At 33.7% G+C, this 18,333-nt stretch overlaps 3 protein-coding genes across 3 annotated transcripts; all 3 read left to right on the plus strand.

Moving 5' to 3' along the window:
- The first annotated feature begins 1,677 nt into the window (after positions 1-1,677).
- Positions 1,678-2,844, plus strand: LOC117331759. The gene is made up of 4 exons (XM_033890636.1): positions 1,678-1,810; positions 1,923-2,030; positions 2,326-2,420; positions 2,623-2,844. The coding sequence occupies exons 1-4, from the start codon at positions 1,775-1,777 to the stop codon at positions 2,693-2,695; spliced, it is 312 nt and encodes a 103-aa protein (XP_033746527.1). The 5' UTR covers positions 1,678-1,774; the 3' UTR covers positions 2,696-2,844.
- Positions 2,845-5,928: 3,084 nt separating this feature from the next.
- Positions 5,929-9,283, plus strand: LOC117331257 (protein crumbs homolog 1-like). The gene is made up of 5 exons (XM_033889855.1): positions 5,929-6,011; positions 6,699-6,806; positions 6,994-7,107; positions 8,225-8,315; positions 9,046-9,283. Exons 2-5 carry the CDS (start codon positions 6,774-6,776, stop codon positions 9,198-9,200), a joined length of 393 nt encoding a protein of 130 aa, XP_033745746.1. The 5' UTR covers positions 5,929-6,011; positions 6,699-6,773; the 3' UTR covers positions 9,201-9,283.
- A 6,248-nt stretch (positions 9,284-15,531) lies between these two features.
- LOC117330428 (papilin-like) lies at positions 15,532-18,333 on the plus strand. The gene is made up of 4 exons (XM_033888703.1): positions 15,532-15,651; positions 16,580-16,690; positions 17,629-17,719; positions 17,992-18,333. The coding sequence occupies exons 1-4, from the start codon at positions 15,619-15,621 to the stop codon at positions 18,180-18,182; spliced, it is 426 nt and encodes a 141-aa protein (XP_033744594.1). The 5' UTR covers positions 15,532-15,618; the 3' UTR covers positions 18,183-18,333.

Raw genomic sequence — 18,333 nt, forward strand, 5'->3', positions numbered from 1 at the left:
CATTAAAGCGACTATATCTGCAAGCTTCAAACTCATTGAAGCGACTATAACTGTAAGCTTCAAACTCATTAAAGCGACTATATCTGTAAGCTTCAAACTCATTAAAGCTACTATATCTGTAAGCTTCAAAGTCCTTAAAGCGACTATATCTGTAAGCTTCAAACTAATTAAAGCGACTATAACTGTAAGCTTCAAACTCATTAAAGCGACTATAACTGTAAGCTTCAAACTCATTAAAGCGACTATAACTGTGAGTTTCAAACTCATTTAAGCTACTATAACTGTAAGCTTCAAACTCATTAAAGCGACTATAACTGTAAGCTTCAAAATCATTAAAGCGACTATATCTGTAAGCTTCAAACTCATTAAAGCGACTATATCTGTAAGCTTCAAACTCATTAAAGCGACTATATCTGTAAGCTTCAAACTCTTTTAAGCGACTATATCTGTAAGCTTCAAAGTCATTAAAGCGACTATAACTGTAAGCTTCAGACTCATTAAAGCGACTATATCTGTAAGCTTCAAACTCATTAAAGCGACTATATCTGTAAGCTTCAAACTCATTAAAGCGACTATATCTGTAAGCTTCAAACTCGTTAAAGCGACTATAACTGTAAGCTTCAAACTCATTAAAGCGACTATAACTGTAAGCTTCAAACTCATTAAAGCGACTATATCTGTAAGCTTCAAACTCATTTAAGCGACTATATCTGTAAGCTTCAAACTCATTAAACGGTGATTTATTCTTATAAATTGTAAAATGGATCTAAGAAGTAGCGATACCTGAGCTTATACCGTAAAAAACGAGTTTGAAAATGCTGTTTGCCTTTTTTGATGTTTGTATAGAATGATACATGAAATAGCCGAACGGAGTCACGTTCGTGCGATTGACAAGACCGTGCAACGTTCTGTTTACAAGCGGTAACATATGCATTCTTGTATGATCTACCGAATTGTAATGTTTTACTTGTATGATCTACCGAATTGTAATGTTATTGTTTTGCACTAGTTTTGGTATTTACAAAATACGGTTGTGGACACTCTATTTTTTTGTATCAAGGGACAGTCTTAGTGATATGACGCATAACATTTTCCTACCAACCATTTTTACAGTTGAAGTCGTTTTAAATCAATAAAAAATATAAAGATTATCTTAGTGTATTTCATCGAAACGTCTTTACAGTTTCACTAATAGTATATAAAACAAACTTTATATACCTTCAAGTCCAATCAGAATACGCTATATTAACCTTTGAGGTGACGACCGACTTTTTTATTTACATGTGTTCTAATAATGTACTTAAAGTGACCTTTTATTATATCGGTCATCCCTCTTCCTCTTGTTAATCATCTCTAATAAAGGATTGTGTGATCTGCGTAGTTTGATTTGTCACGCGGTGAACCTAAGGTGAAGTATATTTGCATCTCTTAACATAAAAAAGTATAATATTGGCAGAGGATACAACGGGTAAACATCAGCATCTATTCCAAGTGCGTACCAAGATGTTAACCGCTTTATATGCTTGATGAATCATTTAAGTATGGCTAGCTTCCTTTTCGTAACAAAAATACTGTTTACATAGATATGTTACATGTTACCTGTCATCACATACGTCTCGATATGTTTACAAGGAACTCCGACATATTACCTGAAAAGAATACACAAAATTAATTACACGACACTGGAAATGTCAGACGAAGGCGAGACATTTGAAGGCCATGTATATATAAACGTACAATACCTCCTCCAAATCAATATCATCACAACCCAGTAATGATGAACGGTGTAATATTATCGCTGGTCCTAGGGGTAAGTAACATTTTAATTGTTGTGACATCGTAGAAAAATGTCTACCTTCGTATCGGTGGGAAAAAAGAATAAGGTGGTTTGATAAATATTTAAAAAGTTTGTTTTTGTTTAGGTTTTGGTGCTGGTTAATTTTCGTGAAACTGACGGTCAGTTTCCACCAATCAACCCTGATAAATGGCGGAACCCTCGCATTGAGAGCTATTTCCGCTATATCTGTAGGGTAAGTTTGAGCTGCAGTTTGGCGTATCTGTGTAGAAGGCACTGCATGTGTTGTCAAACAAGATAGATAACAGACTGGGAAACCTTTTCTATGTTCAAAATAATCGTAGATATATTAAAGATCTTCTGTAACTCTATATTTCGTCTGGTCATGTGTTGGATGCCAGAAAAAGAATAAAGATATGACTACAAAGTTATCGCGGTTGTTATTAACATTATCAATAACAGAGCGTTAGAGATGATACTTCATTGCAATACGTACTTAAATGCTGATTTTTATATTTATATGTCGACAGAATACCCAGTGTAGCGGTTTTGAGGATGTTTGTGAGTTAAGACCGATGCAGTGCTTTGTTCCCCCCGTGTCCGGAGGTCCCACAGTGTATTGCCAGTAAGATTTCATTCTTAATCATAGTGATATGGTACTCCTATTGGCTTGACGTTTTCTTTTCTGAATAATCTAACAAAAATTCTTTATATGCAGATCATATAATGAAAAATGTCTCATTTACAATAAAGATACGATGAATACCATACAGAATATTTTATAACTTACAACTGATTTCTTTGTGTTGTGTGTGATTAACCAACAGCTCCAGGAACTCATACCAAACCCGGACGCTGCCCTCAACCGTATGCAATATGGACAGGACGGATCAGGTGTAATACAGACTACGGTTGCTATAATTCCGAAGTTTGTTGCCATGGTTTCTGGGGAAGTGAATGCAGACCACCGTATATGTTTTGAAGAAAATAACGCGAAGTGTAATTCTATTTCTTGAAATTATTATTTGAATAAATTTTTTCTGATTTAATGAGTTAGTGCTATGTTTTATTCATGTTTGTCTACGCTATAAAATATTACATCGGTACAATTTGTACAGAAAAGTTTTCATGTCAAAAATAGGTTTAAAGCACATCAAGAGGGACACATAATATAAAATTAAAAATTGTAGACATAAACAGTTTGTCTGTGAATGAAATATCAAATATGGGTACAGCATACGCAAAACTATTTAAAAATTCTGCCAATAGTCACAGATGATAACATCATCGGTTAATAATTAAGTTTAGTACTGTATTTAACATTTTTCTATGTAATTGTCAGAATACCAACAAACTATATCGACATTAAAGAGTAACCGTAAATCTAACTCAGAATCGACAAATCCATGACAAAAGATAAAGCATACAGACCTTTGAATACGACCAGGTGTTATGGAAGGGTAAACGTCTTCTGCTTCATAGACGGTACCCGCCATGCAAATCAAGGTCAACTCCAGGCTTAGTGACTTTATTAAAATAGGCACTATGATGGTGACAACTCAATCACCAGACACTACAGCAATCATCAAACAAGCCTGACTTTAGAATGTACAGGGAAAAGAATATTTCCTAATAAGATCATGATGGCAACCATAACACTATCCCATGGTATTCATCAACCTGTATATCTCGAAACCCTGTTTAGGTTTTTTTGTCCCGTTATTTCAAATGCAGGTTGATATGTTTTCTGGCAAGAGCTTTTACAAAGCAATTTACATGAACCAGTTCACACTTACGGGAATTTGAACATAAACAGCCAATTTCAAACTTGAATTGATATTCGCTATAAAACTGACTAAATCCTCGAGTATTTCGGATTATCACCATGGTTCATGCTGTCATTATTTAAGGATTGAATGTTGCTTTGGTCGATTTCATGGGGTGATGAATTGAGTTGCTCTTGAGACAAATTTAATGAACTGCGATTAACACGCATTTTCCCTAATAAATTGAAGAGGTAAAAGTCTTCAGTTACTAGGACCTGTGCAAGTCTAATGGATTTTTTATAAAAGAAATAGTCTGTCATTAGATGATGACCAAACTCTAGTATTAAGACAAAAATACGATTACGCAACATATTAACCATAAAACAATATCAAAAATGTGATGATTTGATTGAAATATTAAGTTTGTGGTTGAATTTAAAATTTATTTTTTAAAAATGACCCGCCAGCTGCGCTGAAGAATAAGAATTAGTCTGTGTTCTCCGGTCGCCTCCCGCTTCGATACAAACTGAACAACCATCTTTACGACTCGAAATATGTTACTTAGTTGGTTGTGACCTTGATAAGAGCTCTACAACTGATTAAAATGTGTTGCTTCGTTTTCGTATCGATTGAACTTCCTTGTATACATTTATTTAAATGGAGGCGTTAATTCGACGCCTGGCACGTCCTAGGCTCGGTTATAACCGGAACAAGGACGTTAAGCCCCATCAATCAATCAACGCCTGGCACAGTCCATTGTCCATTCGGACAATTTATAAGATCAGGATAGAAGCGGACCGTGATGATTACGAATTCATTTTGAGTTGAAATTGGGATATTTTTATAGCATTATGAGCTTATTTTTAATATACACAAAATCAGGCATCATTCTGGAAAGGTAATTAGACAATTTTACCCGTATAGATCTAACAGAACAGCTAGTTGTTTGTTTCCTTCTCCCTTTTTTTATAATAACCATGAATATGAAGTAACTCCTTTCAATTGGATTAAGACATTAATTTTATATAAAATATACATAATAATATACAAAAGTATATACTTATGTTCTGATGGAAATTGTTCATCTCCATTTACCGTATGACGAAAATGCGATATTTGAATTGCGGAAAATGTATATAGATCTAACTATATCGATTAGCAAACGTTCGTGCATCCCTGATTGTGTCACAGTAGGATTTGTGTTTTATTCGCCGAACAGTGTGAAATATGTATGTATATCTTAAAGTCCACAAGAAATACTAGGGTACTAGGTAATTCGATTTATGATTCACTGACGCTTCAGTTCCAGAAACCCCAAATCCAATGAATTTAGGCAGTCTTATTTTTTATATTGGCGGAAGATATTCCCATCATTTCCGCTTGTGCAATTTTATAAGTCGGAATAGCCAGGTATGTTCGATCTTTTGCGTGATATCACTTTAAGCTTTTATATATTGCGCAACTGCTATATACTTATATCTTTTTACATACTTTATTCTAATTTCTGTATTTTTTCTGAATTTCAATACTTTGCCCAAGCATAAATGACGAGTCCTAGAGAAAAAAAAAAAAAAAAACGGTATCAAAAATCATCGTTCTTAATAAAAAATGATTGAAAACGGCAACATACAGACAAAAATAGCTTTACACAGATAACACTTTGCTATCAAGGATTAAAAAGGATAAAACAACAAATTATTTTACTTCATCTTCCGGAACGTAGATTTCTGCCACGTCATAGTAATGTCACTTTCCTACCACGAGGACAAGAGTGGTGACAATTGGGTAACCAGGTATATCGTTACAGGTATCTCACTGATTAACATCTAAAAATGTACATGCTATTATAATTGACATGTCATTCGCTTTCCATGTTTTAAAGATATCAATGGGAAGAACTACGACAAATAAATGAAAGATGACTAAACGTACCAGAAAATCAAAGTGTTTGTATTACAACATAGTTTAACTTGTACATGAACAATTCCCTCATTCTTACTATTGCTATTAACACAGAGTAATGTATTGAACAACAGCAAATTGAGGGACATAAAAGTTGCAGGTGTTTTTGATGCATAATAACCGGACATGTTTTAACTAACTGTAATGTTTTGTTTCGATCTGTACAATATTGTAAGACATTACATGATATAGCGTAGTGTGTGTAAATATCTGTCTTAATGTTACTACAGGCGGCCTTCATGCATCGAGTGTAACATTGCTATTAGGACAAGAGAAATACATATCGGTATATATTTACAGAATAAACACAATGGCCTGTACATATATCATGCTATTGTAATTCCTCCCGATTTACCAGATGGAATAACATAATTTCTGTATTTGACATTTGTTTATCCATTTTCGATCTCCTGACATGATTTTCCGCACGTTTGCCACTACGTGTCACTGGGGAGTTATAGAAAGGACGGAACCTCTGTATGATGCAGGTTTATATTCTTCTTTTTTATAATTCATTTTTTATTTTGAAATCATGGTGTATAATACATATACATGTATAATCACATACACATAACACACAGCGACAGTATTACATTAATGTTCATATTAGGTTTATATTCTTTATTCGGCAACAGATAAAACTGTCCATATGAATATTCGCTGTGTATTAATTTTCCCCATACAATTCTGATTGGAATACTAAGGCAAATTTGAGATTCGATGTTAAAAAAGGATTAGATTTAGTTTTAAAAGGAGTGAAACAGGGTAAATTAGAAAATGTTGTGTTCTCTGCAAGTAGTAAATATACCTAAATCACTTAGATTTCCCGAACACTATCTTTCCAGACGTATTCCCCATGGTACGAAACACTGATCTATAAATTATTTCAAATTCGCGAATGGTGAACTATTAGAGTCATGGAAAAAGAGTGATCGTTGCTGACAGAGAAGTGTAGCTGGGGGTTGAAAAGCTAAATCTGGATAAGAGCCAGGCGGTTAGTGTCCATCAAGACATGTGTGGTTATAATAAATTAGCTCTCAAAGAAAGGCTGACATACGTCAGCATTTTTTATTTGTGTTTCTTATCAGTATGATTCAGCAGAAATTGTATAAAACGTCTTCCCTGTTGTTTTTGCTCTGAGCTTACTGTTTCAGCTTAATATTTCACGATTCTAGGAAAGACGTGGCTTGGTGAGAGAACTCCAGATAGATGTGTAACTAACTTTATGTAAAAGGATAAAGGAACGAACAATGGAAATTTCAAGAAGACTTCTTACCTTTAGTGTAAGTAATATTTCTGTATGGTTTAATTACGATACTCTGAAATCCATGGAAATGAGTTTATATTTCATCTTTGAAAAATATTTTGTATTTAAGTATCATATTTTGTTCTCGATCGTTTCATTAATTCCGTTTTATTAACAGCTCATTTTCGTTGTAAGATAATGTTGCAGTCCATATTTATTTTTAGGTTCTGATGTTTGTTTTTTGCCTTAAATCAAGAGGGCAGCCTCCATTTAATTCAGCATCACCGCAGAGATTCCGAAACCCCGGTATTCAATGGTATTTCCGGTACATATGCCGAGTAAGCTTCGTCTTATTTTGTATTTTACATTGTACTATCACTAAGTAATCTTAACTTAGTTTCATATCATGGTTTTTGATTAATTCACATAAGAATTCGTCTGTGCGTTCATCAGGTTATCACATAAGGTGGTGATGTGAATGCACCTCAATGGAGTTTTCGAAACAATAGATACATCAGTGATCAGTTCTCCTGTGGTGAGCTATTGATGTTCCTGACGTGTATCTGTTAAAACACTTAATATCTTCTCTTATCATGTCCCTTTTTACATTCCATTGTTGACGATTCTTGCCCCTGTGTACATTTCGTTTTTTGTTTCTAATTTACGTGCCAATGATTTGTTTACCTTTTCTCAATATTCATGTCGTGCCTTGTGACAAACTGTTATGATGGGGATTGTGGTTTCGCTCACGTCATTTTAGGCATACAGACTCATGTATTTACAATTTAGATTACTTGAGAAATGTTAGTTTGTCGGAATGACTTCTTTTTTCATTATATATGTGTGAATTTACTGGTACTGTGCTATCAGGAAATCATCTAGGAATGCCATTTTATTTATATTAGGCGTCTCCTGACAATATCATGTCCATTTCTTGGGTCACCGTTTTCACACTGTCTATGTATACATGCTGTTATCTTTCTTGACAATTGTGTGTTGTTCCGCAGTGCGTTTTCTTTGGCGCTTTCATGTTTAATTGCCCATCTCGAGTCTCTCTTTACACATAACATTTTTGCGTTCAGCATTTTTCATTTTAATTATTTTTAATTGTATATATAGTTTGATAAGATAACAGACAACGCCTTTATAAACCTTCTGTACATATTTGTTTTCGACCAGGGAATATTGGAAAAGTATAAACCTTCGCATTAACAACTGTGTTTGATAAGATGCCTTAAAAAACTCGGCATATTGTTTGCGCTTAAATGTGTATAATCAGTTGTGACGAGCACGTTATCAAATATCAAACTCTTTTCCGATTATATGAAATGCTTGGAAACCTTGTGGTAATTACAAATGTATAGGAGAATGTGTATTGATGTGATATAAAATATGGTGTTTTATATCTTACTTTGGCGTTTCTTAAACACATAATCACCTACCTCTACGTTACAGAACATGCGATGCGGCTTCGAGGACGTTTGTGAGTTACGGACAATGCCTTGCTTCATGCCACCCTGTCGTGATAGTCTGACGTGTGTGGGAAGTAGGTACACATATAGTATACCTTGTTGATACAATTAACCCACGCAATGTGCATTATATAATGATGTAAACTGATATTCGTTAGTTTATTATATTATAATATAAACTGATATTCATCACTTCATTACATCATAATGTAAACGGTTATTTTTAGTTCATTATATCATAATGCAAACTGTTCTTTTTAGTTTATTATATAATAATGTAGAGTGATATCCTTTAGCTCATTCTATCCTGAAATTAACTATTTTCTGGTATTCCATTTACTCTATACGGAATCTATATACTGTTTATGTTACATATTCATTTGCCATTCTGTAAGGAGGCTAGTGTGTGTACAACATTAAATCCCAAAGTTTAATAAGAAACAAATGATTATTGTACCGAAATAGATTGTGTATTGTACAAGAAACGATCGTATTAATAAATAAATCGTTAATTGTACGGGAATAAAACCATGGTATTAATAGATAATACGGGAATGAAACCATCGTATCAATAGATAATAGTTAATTGTGCAGGAATTAAACCATCGTTAATATGATTGTTCTAAAAATCTTTAGATTTCTGGTAGAATATCAATATTCTATGAATATATCATACGACAAACTGAAATAAGAATGGATGCCCGTGTTGTTAGTATATCTGTTAAATGGGTCTGATTGTGAAAAATAATTTACAAAATTGTATTTACACTGAATGTATTAACTCATTTAATTTGGATACTTCAGTTCCTGGGAGTACCGATAAACCTGGTCGATGTCCCCTTGCTTTCTCTATCGAAACAAGGCGAATAGGATGTAACACGGACCTCGGTTGCCCTGGAAATGAGTTGTGTTGTCATGGATACAGGGGAAGCGAATGCCAGCCGTATTTTCCAGCATAAAGGAAATGACTTGTTCGTAGGGTTATACCTTGTTTAATACAAGTTTTACACAAATCAAATACATTTGTTTCATAATTAATTAATTAGTATTTGTCATGTTTTTTTTACATAATACTAACGTTATTTGGCGAATATAATAACTTTGATTTCTTGCTTTATGATTTAATTAGTTGTAGAGCTAGGAACTAACCAGATCAACAGAATTAATCAGTATTAGACATGGTTGTTTTCATTGGTAAAATACTATACCAATTATGGTACATACTTTACACCTATTTAGAATTTGCTTTATAAAACTACTCCTGTCGAGTATAAATATCAAAGACTACGTACTAAATAGGCCTAACTTTTGTTTAAGTATATGTGATAATAATGTATCCGTTTTCGTATGTTTAAGATAACGATAACCGTGTTACTTTTAAAAATGTGTTACTAAAGTTCAGTAAAGAAAGTGTGTTTATTGTAGGACGACCAAGGACTTTAAATAACTCTTTAAAAGTAACCCAACATATAGTTTCGTATTGGTATACTATGGAATTTGTATTTGTATGTTATTTTCATATGTACGGTGTTACCAAGAACAATAAATAGCAAATATCGTTAGGTTTTGGCCCACTGATCGAACAGCCACTATATGCTGTGCCTGTTATCTAGTGACCTGATGGAGTCAATAAGTGAAGAACAATGAGTATACTATCTATTGTAATAATGCGGTATTCCCTATAGGTAGATACCGCGTTGTTATTTCCGTCACTAAAATATAAATGTAAACTTTAGTAGGATTTTGTGTCCATTGATTATTAAATATATCCTGGACCAAAAACAATCTTACATATGTACATGTAAATAAAAGTTCACCATTTATATTAAGATCACGAAGTAAAATTTAAAAAATAATTTTTACTGGGTACACCAAAAAGGACATTTGACAAAGTATTGACTATTATGCATGGATCTAGTTGAGGATTTCGTTATGTTATAACCTGATTTTTGATATTTCTTCAAAGTAAATCCTCAGATAAAATGTATAATAGTATGAACAGAATTACGTTACATTGGGCGTAATGCATGACACTCGTGAATTAAACAACTTACTCGTTCACCACTTTATTTATGTCTCGAGTGTACTTGAGATACAATTGAAGTTTATTTAAAACAGTAGTATTATACAGAAAACGTGCAAAAAGGTCAGATAAACAAATAGGGAAAACGTAGCTGATAAACAAGGGTGGTGGCTAATAAGCGTTAATTCTAACTGTTTTACTTTCCCTCTTACTTTCATCAAGACAATGCTGGTAGCTTCTTTTCTTTTTTCCACTTATAAATATTGTTTCATGTTTCCGTAACATATTTTTCCGACACTAGTTTCTGCTTTCGTCGCCTCCATTTGATTAGTTTATTGAATATAAAATATCACACATATACAGGGACCGTGGGTTGAGAATGCATCCCACGTGTGTGTCAGGTATAAACAAACAGGAACTCATTTTTGGAAGTTTCCAGATCTAACCAATTGTTTCATTTTGTTTAAGGTCATTTATTCTTTTAGATTCCACACTTTTGACCCCTTGCACCACTGGCGGGTCTTAGAAAGAAGCAGCAGCTGTATGATACAGTTTTAATATCAGTGATTCGCCATATACTTTACCTGTAACTATATCAACATATTTAAAGGTAATATTCATTGGTGTCGTTAGTTTTTTGTACAATCCTTTGATATACAATCTACCTGAAAATAGGGATATAAAGGTAATTTAATACGATATGTCAATCACTTATAATATGTAAAATGAAATATTCATTGATGTTTGGCGATTTTTTCCTGTTTTAATTGCATTTATAGGTCTATCAATTCACGTTTTGTCTGTCAGAGAGAGTGACTGACACATATGCATGATTCATTGCATCATGTACACAGTGGATTTACATTGTCTAAATTCTTTATTATTCGATAATGCATTTTTATTGTTAGACAAATTCAAAATGATAATATGTAGCAGATTGATTAAGGTATGGGTTATATTCAGAGTCATAAGAATAAAACATATTGTATCATTGTGTTAGACATGTAGCCTCAATCATATTTGTAACGACGTAATGCCCTGTCGAATAATCTATAATATTTGTCACATATCTCAGAATAACATAAAGATCATAATTAGACATCGTGGTGCCTAACATTGAAAATATCAAAATAAAGTATTTTTAAACCACAAAAAAAGTACAGGAAAGGGAAAATGAATAATCACAGGTCTTTTGAACTGATCAAAATACCACATTAATAATAAAAGAATGTCTGTATATTCTCCCACTTAAATATTTGCACTGTGAAACGAATGAATACATTGTAAATGTTATAACTAAATAACGTTTTACGGTCGATGTGTTGATAAAGGGTTAAAACATCACTCGGTAAAATAATACACTTATATATAGAGAGACTGTAAATAAGTATCGAGTCCCAATGGTCGCTAGGCCTATCGGATTTACAATACTTTGCTAAAATTTCAAGTTGTTAGATCCTTCAGTTCTATTGTAGGTCAAGTCGATATTGGGCACATCTGCATGATTTATGTCTTTGCAACAATGGCTGCATTGATCATGGATTTTACTAATCTCTTCTAGATAAGAAATACAATAGTATCGACCAGATGTAAAAGTAACGTACTTTAAACTCCAAATCGACCGACAAAACGAGGGCAAACGTAAATATGTTAATTACATTACGATACTTTGAAAATTAAAAAAATGAGGAGAATGAAACCCAATGTTCCGTCAGAGTAAGCAACTTTAGGTGACATCCAACATGAATCAAGGTCAAATCAATGTAATGTCACATTCTCGAAATGAAAAACATGGTAAGGACGTAACTGATAGTCCCTTTGTTACTACCTAGATTTTCATTTTGAAAATGTAAGATTACTTTAAATTGGCGTAGTTTTAAATGCAGGTGATCACCAGTAACCCCTTACTATTACTTTTCAACATATGAAAAAAGGACCGGCTACCTTGAATGTCAAGAACAGCTGTTTTATTTGAAATGTACCAACTTCAACACCATATCTGACCACCTTTGAGGTATGATAGATACTAATAGAAAGTTGGTTTGAAGCTTTATGGATATAGAATCTTACATTCTCTGTAATATTTAGATTCCTCGTTATATTTTTCTCGTATTTATTAATATTTTTTATCAATCATTTTAGTTTTCTATAAATATATATCCTTAAATGCATAGTATTCCAGTAGGATTTATGTGCGCATTAGAAAATATGTGTATCTATAAATGGTGCCTCGGCTAGTTGTTTAGCAATGTATTTATCAAATCTTTCGTCAATTCTAAGTACTTTTAAATCAGGTTTACAGGCCTCTATCATCCAGAAGTAGAGCTAAGGCGTGTGGATTTCGAACATAGTTTGCATGAACTTTTTAAAATTTCTCTCTTATCACTTTTTCATATAGTGGTGTATCTGGTTCACCAACCTATGATGGGTATTACATTTCACAGTTGATTCGGATGTATGTGAAGGAAGAATATCATGGATTTTATGGTTAAGTTCATCTCATTGGGCAATATGGTATACCTGGTAGAATTCGTAGGCACTTCCACTGTTCATATTAACGATGTGCTATCTTTAAAAAATAAAACTCGATTGGCCATGTCGATCGGCTAAACCCTGTAGAACCTGAAATCAGTGACACTACATGTCTCAGCTGCTGACCTCGATCTTAACTTAAATCGTATGTTACAATGGACAGACTCGTCAACACCAGCCTCTTACCTCGTTATCCAACAGGGACATATTACAAATAAGCTGTATATTAAGCGGGATTATTTCAATTTAACAATTTCAATTTCTAGATAGTATCATCCCTTCTTCCCCAGCCTATTTTGTTCACATGTCCCAACTGATTCAATATTCAAAGACGTGTTCCCATTATCAAAATTTCTGTGACAGATTTCGACTACTGACGGAAAAAATTAAGAACGCAAAAATTCTGGAGATGAAGGTTTAAGACATTTATGAAGCTTCTCCGTGCAAATTTGGTTTGTTCTTTAAAGATGAATTTGAGTTAGAATTACGATTCCGATGTTATGTTAGTATATTCTCCGTTGTTTTGACAACATGTTCTTGTCTAGTTTTGACCTAGATTTTCATAATGATTGGGCTGGCGACGCTCACATCCGGAACATCTGGTCTGCCCTTGTTTTATCGATTTTAGGTTTGATCACAATTTCGTTGATACGTTCAGTCATTTTGTTTTCATAGTTAATAGTTAAACGTTTGTATAGGAAGTTAAAATATCACAATAACATAACCATAAACCATATATACGATTACAATGTATTTCTCTCATATCTCGCCATGTTGGATAGAGTTTGCCGATGTAAGATAGCTATGTAAGATAAATCTATCTTACATAGCATTTCACGCGCGCGGATTAATCTGCGTTCAAGGGGGACAACTCTCACAACGTCGTCTGCTTGTGTTCACATCCGACAGTCCTTATCGTCGGTGTCGGTTTTGAAACGTTGGACTTAACTATAAAATACATACATTCTTAGATAAATATATATCATATCAGCGGTAAATCAATAGGGCTACACGGTTAAACGATTAGACATTTCATCTGAGCGAACATATAACTCCGTTACTGTAACAAACAGACTACGCCTACAGGCCTGTTGTAACAGTTACAGTACAATACAGATTTGCCTACCCGACAGATTTGTCATTTGTCATTAAAAACATGTAAACACACACAACCACCTGGCAATGACAGGAAGTGAAATAAAAGCCATACATAAAAAAAATAAAAAATAAAATGTCAAACGTCACAACCTTTGAAACGGTTCCGTTTGCGTCAGCAGGGGGCCCTGGAATTTGTTTACTCTAGCCTAGAATCTAGTCTACTGCACTGTCAGTAACCTGTTAGGCCTACTCAGTAACCTGTGTATTTGGAAGTTGGGAATTGGCTCTTAAATGAACGAACATTCGGTAAAAATGACACCCCTCGATGTTCATATCAAAATATTTATTTTAATTGTAACTCAGAGTCTATATTTGTGTAGAGTAACCATGAAAACTAACTGCCATCCTAGCCTTTCAATATGATCATCGTTAGCCTATCGACTGACCTACCTTCGTCATTCCATCAAGACAACCGGTTAAACACATATAATCCTATGTCACAGAAAAGATCGAATACTCGTATAGAGTCACTGTTCGCTGGTTCACACACGAAGTTGCCAACATCACAGTGAATTTAAAATTACCAGCCACGAAACATCGCCGCGTCATGGCGATCGAGATCGACATCACTCTCAATATCCTTGAACTATGAATGGAATTCCAATGACAGTCGTGACGTCATGCAGTGACGTAGTATTTTATAAAAAAAAATGACTTGACATTTAAAAGTACAGTGTGTTCTGTGAAATGATTAAATATGTCGAGGTGCAAATCAAATTATATGTGAAGTTGGAAAACTCATTTCAGCGTTGGCTTTCAGTATTGTTGATAGAACTTCTTTTTCTCGGATGTTGACAATTTGATCACGGCCACGTAAAAGTCGGTCAAGTTACGGTAATTTTTATCGGCGAATTGTTCAATCGTTCATCACTTAACCACAAAATGAATGAAATTTGTGTGCAAACATAGTTTGGCAAAATAGGGTATGATCTTTCAGAATATCACAAGTATATTTAGTAAAAACGTCAAATAAAGAAATTAAAAAATTGAAGAAAATGGATGGCTGAGGGACACTTTCGCCAGAAATTCGGTAATGATATGAGAGAAAAAGACTCTTTCATTATGTGTGTATGAAGGATACCCCTATTCCACCCTCGGGATCACAAAATGTGGTAAAACCCTCGGCAAGCCTCGGGTTTCACCACATTTTGTGACCCCTCGGGTGGAATATCCCTATCCTACATATACACATATGAAAGAGTCTTATAATCAGTGTAGATACATGTTAAGGTATCAAATGAAGAATGCTACAGGTAATTTTCACGAGTCCGGTGTGCATATAAACTGATATTTACATAATTAAAAAATACTTAGAAACTGAATGTGTTATGTAGGTTTTAATTCAAATATGTGTGCATCCCGATAAACAATTATCATCCAATACGTTATTTTTATTACCTTGTTTATTTAAAATATGTACCGAATCCATCATACCAGGCTGTTTACAGTGCTGATGACTTGAAAGTGTGTTGTTTCCTCTGACGTTCGAGGAAATATAATTCCAAGGAATTGACTTGTTTTTTTATTTAACGAGCTTCGCCGAAAAACCAAACGTATTTATAATTAGCATATTGCGGTTAATTGACATCATCTAGCTAGTCAGGCATGACTATAAAACGGTATAAGTACAGGGAGGGCGTCTACAGGATATCTTCCTCGGCAATATGGCAGCTTATACAGTGCTACTGTTTATCACGGTAAGTTTATTGTCGCTTTTTGTATTTTCATATGTTTACATTCAAATGTGAAAATCTATTTATTAGAAAGTAAACTCAGTCGAACTGGGTATGCCGTGGCAGCTAAACTGATTGATTGTAGATAACTATAACGTATTTCGCTTAAAGTTTGTAGTCAACATTACATACATCCATTGTATGTATTACCAGTGTTTGGAATGAATTCTTTCTAGACAAAGTTATATACTATATTGACACTACATGTATATAACGGTATGCTTACATTATCATGAACGAAATATTTACAAGAAATGTTTAAACTGAATTTGTTTATTTTCCACCATGCTCCATTACCAACAAAGTTTTTTATGTGATAATTATCTACATCAATCGGTTAGTTTTGTCTATCATCGTGTAGTTTTAATGGAAATTAAACTCTGGATATCGGACCACTATCAGTTTAAAACTATATCTTATATATTGAAAATACATCATTTAACTTATTTGTTTATCAAATAAAGCATACATTTTGAAATCTCTACTTTTATTAAGAACTTTACAAAAGTCATGTTTTCATCTGCAAAAAAAAAAAAAAAAAAAAAAATCACAATCCAAGTTGTCATTTTCATATAATGTAGTTACTTGCCTAAACAAATGGCGTGCCTTTCAAAATTTGCTAATAGCGAAAATTAAAAAAAAACAAACAAACAAACAAACAAGTTTTAAATTAATAGCCATTGATCGCGATATTTAGAATATTTGTATCTTATTGCCATCTCACTGCAGTAAAAAGCAATAGCTACACAGTTCAATCGCTACACGTATACTATATAAGATACCCTGTATATCATTAAGAACTAATCTGTATTTAGGAAAGCTTTTTTTTTTTTTTTTAAATTAATTATTATTATTTTATATTTACATTTTATTTTAATATATGTTTATCAAGGTGCTGGTTTCTCTCTGTTGCCAAATATCTGCACAACTAGGTGGACCAGATGCTATACCGGGTCGCTACAGAAATCCCAAAATTATCCGATATTATTCTTTCTTCTGTCGGGTAAGTGTAAACATATCTTGCGCGTTTTTCAGAAAAAAACATATCCAGTATATATTGCAATCAACATGTTCAGTGATGTCATGATTGAACGACAGACACAAGTTAACACGAATACTCTTCAGAATTTACATTTATTGTAATATTACAACAACCAAACAAACATTACTGAACAATGAATGCAATTTCTAACGTAAAGCCTACTATTTAACACTCCTTGATGCACATCTGTTTTGCAGCTCTATTAGATAAAAAAAATCCATATACTTCATATATCTTTAATATATTTCAAACAGGATACATGGTTCACTGTCATAAATCTTTGTTTTATTGTCTAATCAATGTTAGTGAGATATGAAAAGGTATTAAAGTTCTTTTCTAGTGATAATTTATTCTATTTAGCAAGAAATGAATGAAATTGGACAAATAAAAACTATATCAGCATGAGGAATTTATAGTACTAGTATACACTATGACAGGGATCGTCACGTGACACGAGGATTGATTTACGATTTTACTGTAGAATCTAAATACGTGATACAAACATCAAATGATGACATTAAACACGCATGCATATTCAATGAACATGCAAGTGTTGATATTACCAATGAGGTCAATTAACAAATGAAGAAATTTATTTCGCAATATTGTTCCTATAACTATTCTCTCAAGTCACGGCTCATCAACACATAAAAGGTCATGGTGGGCAAATCACATCAAACAAACGAAAAGCGCACTCGCTAGATTACAGATAAAGTATAGTGACATACATCGAGACCAGAGGTGCTTGGGGTAACAAATTATATATGACATATGTGTAATACGAGGCTAATATAGTACATCAAGCACCTGTGATGGAGACTGGTACTCATGCAAATACATGCTCCAAACGGTAGTAAAAGAGTATCTTAACGTGAATTGGTGACACTTTACTATTACAGAACATACAGTGTGGTTTTGAGGCAGTGTGTGAACGGCAGACGTACCCATGTCTGATACCAACTTGTAGCGATGGGCCGAGTTGTGTACAAAGTAAGTACAATCAATCATCACACAAAGTAGTATGGTTTAGTAGTACGAACAGTTTAGGTCAGAGACATACTTGAGAATATTTATTTTTCAAAATTCATTTTTTTTTTTTTTTTGAAATCATATTGTTCAAACATATACATGTGTAACACGTAACACACAGAGACAATATTACAAATTTATCCTCAGATGCTATCAAATTGTGGTTTTGCCAGTGTTTTGAAAAATCTCATCCCACTCAGAATAAATGATGTTGGAACTCTCTTCTGTTACAGCTCCCGGAGCAAGTTTAAAACCAGGAAGGTGTCCTCGTCCAAGTTACATCCGGGCAAGGGGAGGTGGAGGTAGAAGGTATGAATGTAACACCGATTACGGTTGTAGTGGCAGAAATATATGTTGCCATGGATACAGAATCAGTCGTTGTATGCGTCCCCGCCGTCCGCGTCAATACCCACGAAAGTACTAGATGATGTACTCCTCCGAGTAATACAAACAAAAAACAAAAAAACGGGATTATCGGGATCTTACCGTCCATATCATGCGTTGTATAAAATAGTCTACTGTGATCTGTACATTATGAAATCTTTGTAATAAAATATATCGTTTTAAAAGTTCTA

The sequence above is a fragment of the Pecten maximus genome, chromosome 7 (genome assembly GCF_902652985.1).
Source record: "Pecten maximus chromosome 7, xPecMax1.1, whole genome shotgun sequence".
Taxonomy (NCBI): Eukaryota; Metazoa; Mollusca; class Bivalvia; order Pectinida; family Pectinidae; genus Pecten; species Pecten maximus.

Coding starts and splice junctions, on each gene's coding strand:
- LOC117331257 (XM_033889855.1), top strand. CDS start 6,774: ATGGAAATTTCAAGAAGACTTCTTACCTTTAGT. Junction 7,108..8,224: donor ATTTCCGGTACATATGCCGA/GTAAGCTTCGTC, acceptor TCTACGTTACAG/AACATGCGATGCGGCTTCGA. Junction 8,316..9,045: donor TAGTCTGACGTGTGTGGGAA/GTAGGTACACAT, acceptor TGGATACTTCAG/TTCCTGGGAGTACCGATAAA.
- LOC117330428 (XM_033888703.1), top strand. CDS start 15,619: ATGGCAGCTTATACAGTGCTACTGTTTATCACG. Junction 15,652..16,579: donor CAGTGCTACTGTTTATCACG/GTAAGTTTATTG, acceptor ATGTTTATCAAG/GTGCTGGTTTCTCTCTGTTG. Junction 16,691..17,628: donor ATTATTCTTTCTTCTGTCGG/GTAAGTGTAAAC, acceptor TTACTATTACAG/AACATACAGTGTGGTTTTGA.
- LOC117331759 (XM_033890636.1), top strand. CDS start 1,775: ATGATGAACGGTGTAATATTATCGCTGGTCCTAGGG. Junction 1,811..1,922: donor TATTATCGCTGGTCCTAGGG/GTAAGTAACATT, acceptor GTTTTTGTTTAG/GTTTTGGTGCTGGTTAATTT. Junction 2,421..2,622: donor GGTCCCACAGTGTATTGCCA/GTAAGATTTCAT, acceptor ATTAACCAACAG/CTCCAGGAACTCATACCAAA.